Here is a 12,188-nt window from a genome sequence, read left to right as displayed (position 1 = left end):
CGAGTTGCCAGTCCAGGTTCGATGCACGATACTGGATGCTTGGGGCTAGCGCACTGGGACGACCCAGAGGGATGGTATGGCGAGGGAGGAGGGAGGAGGGTTCAGGATGGGGAACACATGTATACCTGTGGTGGATTCATTTTGATATTTGGCAAAACTAATACAATTATGTAAAGTTTAAAAATAAAATAAAATTAAAAGAAAAAAAAAAGTATAGGCTCTAGAGTCAAAATGTTGGATACTATCTGCTTCCTCCGTCATTTATTGGCTGGGTGACCTCAGGCAAGTTATTTAATTTCTCTGTGTTTTAATTCAGTCACTTGGAAAATGAGAATACTAGTTGTGAGGATTCATTGAGAAAATCTATGAAAAGAGTTTAGGAAAAACTGAGCACATAAGAGCTCATTACATGTTTGTAATAAGGTGTTAAAATAAACAAGTTATCATTAGTGGTGTGCTTAAGAAAGAGATTTCAACAGTTCATAAATATGATGTGGTATTAAATTATACACCTTTCCTACTTCAGGAGACAGAAAGAAAAGAGGCGGAAGTACAAGTCAAATCTTACAATAGCAACTGACAATGTTTCTTTCTCTACTATACATTTTCAGAGAAAAATTACTTCAATTCAGTAAAAATAACCCCAAGTCAATTAACAATTATTTGAATTTAACTATAAAGTGCTGACCAACCATATTTCTCCCAATGAATGACTCTCTTATAGTGTAAGACAAATATAAATTATATTTTTAAAGGGCTGTAAAGACTTACCATCCAGTTGCTTAATACAGAAAGTGGACAGATGATCAGTGTCGTTCTTGGTTTATCTTCAACATCAGTTTTCTTTGAACTCTCCACTGCAGACGCTCCTGAAAGAATGAATCAGTGACACATCCTTCAGCAGTTTTTTCTCAAACATACATGAAGTCAATAAAGATATGTCAAAAATGTGCCTCTATGAAGAGAAATTAGGAGTAATTAAAAAGAAACAAAAAAAACTTCTGTTTCTAACCATAATGAAGTATCAGGAACTAGATTTTATCTTGCCACTTTATACAACTAAAAATCTGAATAGTGATTGTTTATGGGGAATGTAGAGAATGATGACTGAGAAAGGGTATAGGGAGGAAGTATGGAATATCTCCTAATACTTGTTAGGTTATTCATAGTTATTAAATTTTGTTTTATGCAGTTTTCTGAATTTGACTATAGTTAATGTGGTATCAGACTCCAAGATGGGCCCAAATGGTATCTACTTCCCCAAAGTCACAATCTTGTATAGCCCCCTTCCACATTCAACTAGACTTGGTGTATATGATCCCCTGGAGAAGGAAATGCCAACCCACTCTAGTATTCTTGCCCGGAAAATCCCATGGACAGAGGAGCCTGGTGCGCCACAGTCCATGGGGTTGCGAAGAGTCAGACACAACTTAGCGACTAAACAACAACAATATGACCAACAGGATATGGTAGAAATGATAGTGTATCACTTCTGAGATTGTTATAAAAGACACAACTTCTGACTCAGATGCCCTCTCCCTCTGTCTAGTCAGCTTCTCTCTCTGATCACTCTCTCTGGGAGAGGCCAGCTGCCACATGAGGACATTTAAGACACCCTATGGGAGGACACACTATAATTTTATTTTCCACTTCCCTACTGGACAGTTCTGACATTTTTTCTAATATGTTGCTAAAATAATGTGACAAAACTATTTTTTCATATCTCCCAGTAGATATCAAGAGTTCTAAGTCATGTATCTTTGGGTTCACTGTATGGCTTACTTGTTCTCCAAGGTAATTTACACTTCCATACACTGTGTGTTCCTGTTCCTTGCCTATAAACTGAGATTTGGTGGGGGGGAGGGGCGCGGGGTAGGCTGTGCCCCACAGCTTCTGGGATCTTGGTTTCCAGGGATCTAATCCTTGCTACCTGCATTAGGAGCAGAGTCTTAACCACTGAAGTGCCAGAGAAGTCCCACATTCTTAAAATTTCTAAAGTTAGGGTCAACAGTAATCTAAAAAGAATTTTCTATTTCTAATTTTAGACAAAACTTAACTCTTTCTCATCATTCTTTGCTAGTTCAAATATCACCTTCTTAAACAGGTTGTTGTTGTTTAGTTGCTCAATTGTATCCGACTCTTTGTGACCCCATGGACGACAGCACATCAGGCTTCCCTGTCCTTTACCATCTCCCAGAGTTTGCTCAAATTCATGTCCTTTGAACCAGTTATGCCATCCAACCATCTTGTCCTCGCTCATTCCCTTTCCCTCCTGCCTTCAATCTTTCCCAGCATCAGAGTCTTTTCCAATAAGTCAGCTCTTCCCATCAGGTGGCCAAAGTACTGGAGTTTCAACTTCAGCATCAGTCCTTCCAATGAATATTCAGGACTGATTTCCTTTAGGATTAACTGGTTGGATCTCCTTGCAGTCCAAGGGACTCTCAAGAGTCTTCTCCAACACCACAATTCGAAAGCATCAATTCTTCAGTGCTCCATCTTCCTTATGGACCAACTCTCACATCTTGTACATGACTACTGGAAAAACCATAGCTTTGACTAGATGGACCTTCATTGGCAAAGTAATATCTCTAATTTTTAATATATTGTCTAGGTCTGTCACAGCTTTTTATCCAAGGAGCAAGTGTCTTAATTTCATGGCTGCAGTCACCATGCACAATAATTTTGGAGCCAAGAAAATAGTCTGTCACTGTTTCCATTGTTTCCTCATCTATTTCCAATGAAGTGATGGGACCAGATGCCAAGATCTTTGTTTTCTGAATGCTGAGTTTTAAGCCAGCTTTTTCACCCTCCTCTTTCACCTTCATCAAAAGGGTCTTTAGTTCCTCTTTGCTTTCTGCCATAAGGGTGGTGTCATCTGTGTATCTGAGCTTATTGACACTTCTCCAGAAATCTTGATTCCAGTTTGTGCTTCATCCAGCCTGGCATTTCACAGGATGTAATCTGAATATAAGTTAAATGAGCAGGGTGATAATATACAGCCTTGATGTACTCCTTTCATAATTTTTAACCAGGAACCTTAGGTCAGTATTTATTTCACTATTTTTCTTTATTTTCTTAATGTTTGCTGCTTGCTAAGTCATTTCAGTTGTGTCTGATTCTTTGCCACCCTATGGACTATAGCCCACCAGGTTCCTCTGTCCATGGGATTCTCTAAGTAAGAACAATGGAGTGGATGGCCATGCATCCCTTCAGGGGATCTTCCTGACCAAGGGATCAAACCAGAGGCTCTTGTGTCTCTTGCATTGTAGGTGGACTCTTTACCAACTGAGCTACCAGGGAAGCTCCATTTTTAAAGTCCTTATTGAATTTGTTAAAGTAATGATTATGCTTTACATTTTGGGTTTTTTGGCCCCTAAATATGTAGGATCTTAGCTCCCTGACCAGGGATTGACCTGAACCCCCTGAATTGGAAGGCAAAGTCTTAACCACTGCCCATAAGGAAAAGTCCCATTCTATGTCTTTTGACTGGAACATTTGGTCCATAATTATTGATATCTATCTATCTTATCTGTCTTCGTATTGCCATTTTGGTAGTTATTTTGGATTTCCTTTTGTAGGTCTTTTTTCCCCTTCTCTTATTATTTGATGACTATCTTTAGTGTTAAACTTGCACTCCTTTTTCTTTTTTGTATGCAAATTTTTTATAGATTTTGGTTTGCAGTTACCATGAGGTTTTGTAAATCCCAAAGGAAATCAGTCCTGAATATTCTTTGGAAGGACTCATGCTGAAGCTGAAGCCCCAGTACTCTGGCCACCTGATGCAAAGGACTAATGCACTGGAAAAGACCCTGACTCTGAGAAAGACTGAAGGGAGGAGGAGAAAGGGACGACTGAGGATGAGATCGCATCACCATCATTGGATGGCATCACTGACTCACTGCACGAGTTTGAATAAGCTCTGGGAGTTGGTGATGGACAGAGAAGCCTGGCATGCTGCAGTTCATGGGTCACAAAGAGTCGGACACGAATGAATGACTGAACTAATGAGGTTTTTGTACAACAGTCTCTATACATACATAATTATTTTAAGTTGCTGATCTCTTAATTTCAAATGTATTTTAAAACTCCCTTATGATAACTACTTTTGAGATATTTTACATCTAATTGTTTTGTGTATTCCTTAACTGTTTATTGTGGACATAGATGATTTTACTACTTTTGTCTTTTAACCTCCATAACTAGCTTTGTATGAGGATGATTTCTACTTTAACTGTACGTTTGCCCTTTACTGGTGAGTTTTTTCTTTCCGTAATTTTGTTCCTAGTTGTGGCCTTTCCTTCTTTGCCTAGAGAAGTTCCTTTAACAACTGTCATAAACCTGGTTTTGTAGTGCTGAACTCTTTCATCTTTTGCTTGTCTGTAAAGCTTTTGATTTCTCCATCAAATCTTTAGAAGACTCTTGCTGGGTATAGTATTCTTGGTTGTAGGTTGTTCTCTTTCATTACTTTAAATTTATCAAGCCACTCCCTTCTGGGCTGCAGAGTTTCTGCTGAAAAATCAACTGATATCCTTAAGGGAGTTCCCTTGTATGTTATTTGCTGCTTTTTCCTTGCTGCATTAAATATTTACTCTTTAATTTTTGCCATTTTAATTACAATGTGTCTTAGCATGTTCCTCCCTGGATTCATCCTGTATGGAACTCAGTTGTTCCTCAATTTGGGTGACTGTTTTCCAAGTTAGTGAAGTTTTCAGCTATTACATCTCAGGCTTTTTCTTTTCCTCTTCTCCTTCTGGGACTACTATAATGCAAATATTAGTGAGCTTGCTGCTTTCCCAGAAGTCTCTTAAAGTGTCCTCATTTCTTTTCATTCATTTTTTATTTTTCTTTTAATTATTTTTACTGAAATATAGTTGCTTTACAATGTTGTGTTCATTTTAGGTGTTCAGTTATGTACACATTCTTTTTCATATTCTTCTCCATTCTCATTTATCACAGAATATTAGATATAGTTCCCTGTGCTACACAGTAGGATCTTGTTTATCCACCCTATATGTACTAGTTTGCATCTGCTAGTCCTAAATTCTCAATCCTTCCTTACCCCTTGACAACCACAAATCTGTTTTCTATGTCTGCATCTACACTGCTGTCCTGTAAATAGGTTCACTTTTTTTTTTCTTTTTTCTGTTTAGTAGCAGTGATTTTTACAGAGCTGGAGGAATCATGCTCTCTGACTTCAAACTATACCATAAAGCTAAAGTAATCAAAACAGTATGGCTGTGGCAAACAGATCAATGGAACAGTACAGAGAGCTCAGAAATAAACCTACACATTTATCAACAATTAACCTACAACAAAAAAGACAAGAATATACAATGGAAAACAGCCTCTTCAATAAGCGGTGATGGGAAATCTGGACAGCTACATGTAAAAAAATGAAAGCAGAACATTCTCTACCACCACATATGAAAATAAACTCAAAATAGACTAAAGACCTAAATGTAAGACCAGATACTACAAAACTCCTATGGGAAAACAGAACACTCTTTGATATTAATCACTGCAATATTTTTTGGATCCATCTCCTAAAGAAAATAAAAGCAAAGATAAACAAATGGGACCTGATTAAACTTAAAAGCTTTTGCACAGCAAAGGAAACCACTGATAAAACAAATAAGCTAAATGGGAGGCCTACTAAATGGGAGGATATATTTGCAAATGATATGACTAATAAGGGATTAATATCCAACATATGCAATCAGCTCATATAACTCAACATCAAAAACACAACCCAATTAAAAAATGGGCAGAAGACCTGAACAGACATTGATTCAAAGAGGAAATATAGATGGCCAACAGGCACATGAAAATATGCTCAACATCACTAACCATTGGGGAAATGCAAATCAAAACCACAATGAGGTACCAAATACCTCATACCTGTCAGAATGGCTGTCATCAAAAAGAATGCAAATAACAAATGTTAGTGAGGCTGTAGAGAAAATGGAACCCTCATATACTATTAGTGGAAATAAAAATTGGTACAGCAACTGAAAAAAACAGTAAGGTAGTTTCTCTAAGAACCATATGACCCAGCAGGTCTACACTTGGATATACACAAAAAGATAAAAACACTAATTCTAAAAAAACACGCTCACCCCAATGTTCACAACAGCGTTATTTACAACTGCCAAGATACAGAGCAACCTAAGTGTCCATCAGCAGATGAATGGAAAAAAAAAAATGTCTCACATACACACACAATGGAATATTATTCAGCCATTAAAAAAGAATGAAATTTGGGGAATTCACTGGTAGTCCAGTGGTTAGAACTCAGCACTTTCACTGCTAAGGCCCATGTTCAATCCCTGGTCTGGGAACAAAGATTTCACAAGCCATGTGGTACAGCCAAAAGAAGAAGTTAAAAACAAATAATGGCAGAAAGTGAAGAGGAACTAAAGAGCCTCTTGATAAAGGTTAAAGAGAAGAGTGAAAAAGTTGGCTTAAAAACTCAACAATCAAAAAACGAAGATCATGGTATCCGTTTCCATCACTTCACGGCAAACAGATAGGGAAACAACAAAAATAGTGACAGACTATTTTCTTGGGCTCCAAAATCACTGCAGATGGCGACCGCAGCCACAAAATTAAAAGACTCCTGCTCCTTGGAAGAAAACCTATGAAAAACCTAGATAGCGCAGTAAAAAGCAAAGACATTACTTTGCTGACAAAGGTCCATCTAGTCAAAGCTATGGTTTTTCCAGTAGTCATGGACATCTGTGAGAGTTGGACCATAAAGAAGGCTGAACACTGAAGATGGATGCTTTCGAACTGTGGTGTTCAAGAAGACTCTTGAGAGTTCCTTGGACAGCAAGGAGATCAAACAAGTTAATCCTAAAGGAAAGTAACTCTGAATATTCATTGGAAGGACAGATGCTGAAGTTCCAATACTTTGGCCACTTGAGAAAAGCCGACTCACTGGAAAAGACCCTGATGCTGGGAAAGACTGAGGGCATGAGAAGAAGGGAACAACAGAGGATGAGATGGTTGGATTGCATCACCAACTCAATGGACATGAGTTTGAGCAAACTCCAGGAGATAATGAAGGACAAGGAAGCCTAGCATCCTGTGGTCCATGGGGTCTCAAAGAATCGGACACAACTGAGTGACTGAACAGCAACAAAAATAAATAAAACAAGTAATATTTTCAAAAAGAAAAATAAAATTTTACTATTTGAAACAACATGACTGGACTTGAAGAGCATTATGCTAAATGAAATGTCAGACAGAGAAGACAAATATTGTATGATATCACTTATAAGGAGAATCTAACAAATACTACCCACTAGTGAATATAACAAAAAAGTAGACTCACAGATATGGAGAACTAGTGGTCAACAGTAGGGAGAAGGAATAGGGGAGCCGCAAAGAAGAGATAGGGGAGTAAGTACAAAATATTAGGTATGAGCTACAAGGATATATTGTACAACATGGGGAATATAGCTAATATTTTATAATAACTATAAGTGGAGTAGTACCTTTAAAAACTGTACACCTGTAACATATAATACTGTAAAGCAACTACACTTAAGTAAAAAATAAATTAAAAACATTTTAAATTATGTTTACATGTTTATGTTTCCACCTCATCATTAGACATAAGCCCCATGAAAATAGACTTGTCTGCTGCATCTTCAATATGTAAAATGGAAGATACTAAGGTACAGAGATAAAATAATTTGTTAGATCTCCTTAACCACAGTCCAATCTCTTTCCATTTCAAATATTTAGACTCTTTTTTCTTACGAATTACAAATTATAAAGTAATAATAAGTATCACTCACATTTTTAATTGAAAAACAAATTCTTCTCATACCAATAATAAATATTTACAATTCTAATTAATCCAAATTAAGTTTTAAAACAGCCATAAATTGCTCTGTGCCTTTACTGGAAACAATATCTCTGCTACTCAGATGAGTAAGAGACCTCTGCCCATCATATTTTTAGCCTAACTAAAACAAATAGAATAGGAAAATACATAAAATTGTACTTTTAAAAATGAGATTACCTTTTTTTCTCTACTTTTTTCTTATAATATAGTTTTATACTTTTGTCATTTAAAATTTTTTTATTTGAGAAACAGAAAAAATAAACCAAACAAAAGCAGATTTACTTACCCCTTTTCAACATTTTCTTTTTTGTTACAGGGGTAGATGAAGTAAGTGCACATGCAAATTCTGCATCCTCTTGAACCTTAGAAGATCCTGCTAAAGTACAAACCACAGAATCATTAAGATATTTCAAAACTAATTCTCTCCTGTACTTAAGTACAGATAACTTTCTAAGGATAGGAAGCATAATACCACTTACACACTTCAAGAGTTTGTATTATTTAATAAACATAAAATATTTCTAGTAACCAAAACTACCTCTTTTGACACTAAGCATCTATCTAGCTCAGAGAAGAAACAGTCATTCATGATAAATTGAAGCTTCTCCTAAGGAAGAAATGTGAAAGTAGAAGCAGTCAAATGCAAAGTGATTCAGCTCCTAGGTGGAAGGAAAATATGTTCAATGAAACAGGTGTTTAACGTTTAATGAAGATGCTGCCAAATTTTCAGATCAGTCAAATGGTGATAAGTTATTATCCAAATGCAACACAATTTCTTAACCTAGGAATATGATACAATTAGATTAGGAGATAAACAAAGTAAATTATGTTTTAAAGACACAGGAAAAAGTAAAGATACTCAACATTTATAAATTTGTATAATGCTAAATATAATAGCTGAGCTATATTGACGAAAAGGCAGTCTCACCCTACTTCTGTAACTACAATTTATACATATACAAAACAGGTTTTATTGAAGTCATTTTATAAGTAGCAGAAAGATTTTCATTTTGTCTAAAGTCGGTTTAAATATTTTCTCTTAGATTTTAATTTGAAACTATTCTTTCAATTTGCTTCATTCATTTAACACCCTTGGTAAGCTCCATAAATAGTTTAAATGTAAAAAGTAGTCAAGTTTAAGAACTATTACTAAAGAATTCCAAGCTTGATAGACACAAATCAATGAGATACAAATCAATGATTACTTTAATAATCTTTAAGTATAGATAGTGGATATTGATATGTATATACATACCTTTTACTCTGATTTTAGTCTCTGATTGTGTTCTTTTCAGTTTGCCTAAAAATAAAACCAAATATAACATGGTCACACTAGGAAATTAAAATATAGGACACATTATCAAATCAAACTCATTTCATATTACCTTTCATTTTCTGCGGCAATTCACTTGGTTCAACTTCCTCTGAATCACTACTTTCAGTGTACTGTACAGCAGCAGGTTTTCTCCTAAAATTAAGTATACACAATTTTTTAATCAACCCAAAATAAAATGGGATATAAAATCTATGCTTAATAAATTTAATACAAATGCTTTTTTCTTACCCTGGTTTATTTTTTGAGAAAATTTCAAGGGAAAAAAATTTTTATTTGACAAATGAAAGCCAAATTTGCTAAAAGCATTTTGTTTTCACAGCCAGATGCATTTAACTGTACAAAATACAGTATCATGATTATTAAAATAAATTTGAGAAAGTAAACCTTCTAGAATACTAATCTCTTCAACACTTAATAATTCAGTATTTGGTAATTCAATTAAAATACTTGTATAAAACTAGAACAAAAAAGAAGTGATTCTGATTATCAAAGAGAACCCTCCAATACAAAGTAAGCAGCTAAGAGGCAAAAATAGAATTCTTTCATAATGGAAACTTTTATAAATTCAGTGTAGAAGTAGTACAGTACTATGTTTAAGTGCCTAGAAACAACAGACTGTGGAATGAGACTGCCTAGATTCAAATCTCCATTCCACCATTTATTTGCTATGTGACTTTTGGCAAATTACCTAATATTCTTCTAAGTTTCAGTTTCCTCACTCGGAAAATAGGAATAAAGATACAATTCACTCTGTACGATAAAATGTGTTACCACATGTAAAGCCTCTAAAATAGTACCTGCTATACACTAAGTATATATCTACTTTTTAATTAATAGTTTAATTAATAGTTTGTGTGTTGGTTGTTGTTTTTCCCATGTCGTCATTATTTCCGCACCCTTGAACCTAATCTTGTCCAGCTGATAGTGCTCTGTTACCCAGACTCATGGTCAGTTCAGAGTTATATAGATTTGAGATCTAGATAAAAGGGAAACTGATGAGTCCTGGTTTTATACTCAGTTCAGACAGGTATTAAAGACAGAACAATTAACAAAGCCCCAGATTTGAAATCTCTATTTCAAATAGAATAGCTAAGAGGGACTCAGATTTGGGGTCATACCTGCAGGTATTGATAGTGAACAACGAAACACAAAAGCCAAGTATTTAGATCTACCTCAGAGAATAAATAAAATTTATAAACTTAACAATTCAAGTGGAAATCAGAGGGGCATTATGGGTTTTATTCAAATTCTCCTTCCAGTCTACATGAATATAATACTGTCCATAAATAACTTTATCATGTTTTATTTCTACTAAAGGTGAATTGAGAAACAACTCAGATGAGCAAACAATGCTTTTGTCAAGTCGTCCAATAAATATACATCAGTTCTCAACTCCTTAAATTCACAAAGAAAACTCTTCTAAAGTCTCAATTGAAAACAAAAAACCCAAGAGATCTCAGTTCCTATGTGAAACAAATAGGAAAATAGAAAGATAGTGATATTAAAAATTACCAATTACTTCTTTTATATATTAATGTTACTTTTAACCTATAAAATAAGAACAGTCTACCTCCTTAAGTCACAATGATTTTAGCAGTTTCAAATTAAAGAATGTATTTGAAAGAACTATGCTGTGGAGATAATGGTCATATCTTTCTTGTATATGTAAGAAAATAGATAAAGAGTTTAAACATATTACATAAAATCAAACCATAAAAGAGTTTACCTTTTGGAGCGGGAGCTAGAGAATTCTGACTTGGGATATTTATTCTTTGTCTTGACATCTGAAATACTGGGTTCTCCACTACATCTAGATCCTTCCATTTCAAAGAAAAGGATAAAGAGTATTAGTAAACTGTCTCAGACAAGAAGTATCTTTCTTAAAACACTGGTTTTATAACTCAATAGCTACAATTTCCTAATCTAGTATTTTCTCACAAAAGTAACTTCAACTTTTTTGTAACCTAGTCGTTTCCCCTAAAGCCATCCAGTCAGTCCCCACACTGACTGTATTTCCTGCTATACCAAGGCAGCTGAGAGCTGCTGCAGAAAAAAATGGACAACAAACAAGTGGGATAATAAATGTATACTTCCCAATCTCAGTTGTCAACCTTGCATCACTTAGCAACTCTTCTACCTATCACAGCGCCTCCCTACCCACTATTATCATACACTGGATCCTATGCCCAGATTTTAAACTCCTTTTACTCCCAGCAGATGACCTACTTCACTTTGTAAAGAAAATCAGATGTCATCTTCTATAAATTAATCAATGTTCCTTTTTTAAAATTTTTTAATTCTCTCAATTAACTATATTTTTCCTCAGCATTACTTCCTTTCCTTCTAATGCTAACTCATCTACCTATTTTCTTGATCACATTTCCTCATAAAGGCCAACAAATTATTCTTTCCATTACATACAAAATTTTTTCCTAAACCCTGCCCCCACAACGAAGCCCTCAATTCTGCCTCTCTCTCCATTTTGCCCCTGTCTTAAACATGGCAAAATTCGTAACAGAACACAGATGTTATTTCTTTCTTCATCTACTAGTCTTCTTTTAAAATATTTCAGTCTTGCTCTACTCTAACCAATCTTCAGAAATTAATTTTATGAAAGTCACTAACTGCTAAATGCAACCTATTATAACTGCATCCCTTTTCATTTCTCCTCTAATTTGGCTCTAATCTATCTATCTTAATCTGCTGCTATTCATGCCTATTTATTCATATACAGTTATTTATTTACATTATAAATAGCACAAATTATTCTGAGGTCCCATAGCAAGATACTCTGTTTTGTTTTGCTTTTAGCTGCCCTTTCCTGGGGCTTTTTTTCTCAACCAAAAATGTTCTTCCTCAGGTTCTTTAATGTGCTACCACACAATTTCATCATGGCCTCCTTCATGAAATTTTTCTTGACTACTAGTTTTCATGAGATTCTTTAGAAAAAAGTATCTGAAATTTTTCTACAGTACTAAAGCCAGAGGTGGAATTACATCA

At 35.1% G+C, this 12,188-nt stretch overlaps 1 protein-coding gene across 1 annotated transcript in view; it reads right to left on the bottom strand.

The window, feature by feature from the left end:
* Positions 1 to 12,188, bottom strand: part of HLTF (helicase-like transcription factor) — a 64,902-nt gene that overhangs the window by 26,011 nt on the left and 26,703 nt on the right. The window contains exons 10-14 of the mRNA XM_010858121.1: positions 10,915 to 11,005; positions 9,238 to 9,320; positions 9,108 to 9,152; positions 8,139 to 8,228; positions 772 to 869 (exon numbers count right to left, since the gene is read on the bottom strand). Coding sequence (XP_010856423.1) covers positions 772 to 869; positions 8,139 to 8,228; positions 9,108 to 9,152; positions 9,238 to 9,320; positions 10,915 to 11,005 — 407 coding nt within the window. The remainder of the gene's footprint in view (positions 1 to 771; positions 870 to 8,138; positions 8,229 to 9,107; positions 9,153 to 9,237; positions 9,321 to 10,914; positions 11,006 to 12,188) is intronic.

The sequence above is a fragment of the Bison bison genome, unplaced genomic scaffold, assembly GCF_000754665.1.
Source record: "Bison bison bison isolate TAMUID 2011002044 unplaced genomic scaffold, Bison_UMD1.0 scf7180017864384, whole genome shotgun sequence".
Classification (NCBI taxonomy): Eukaryota; Metazoa; Chordata; class Mammalia; order Artiodactyla; family Bovidae; genus Bison; species Bison bison.
The sequence above is the reverse complement of the archived record's forward strand: the minus strand, read 5'-3'. Positions and strand labels throughout refer to the sequence as shown.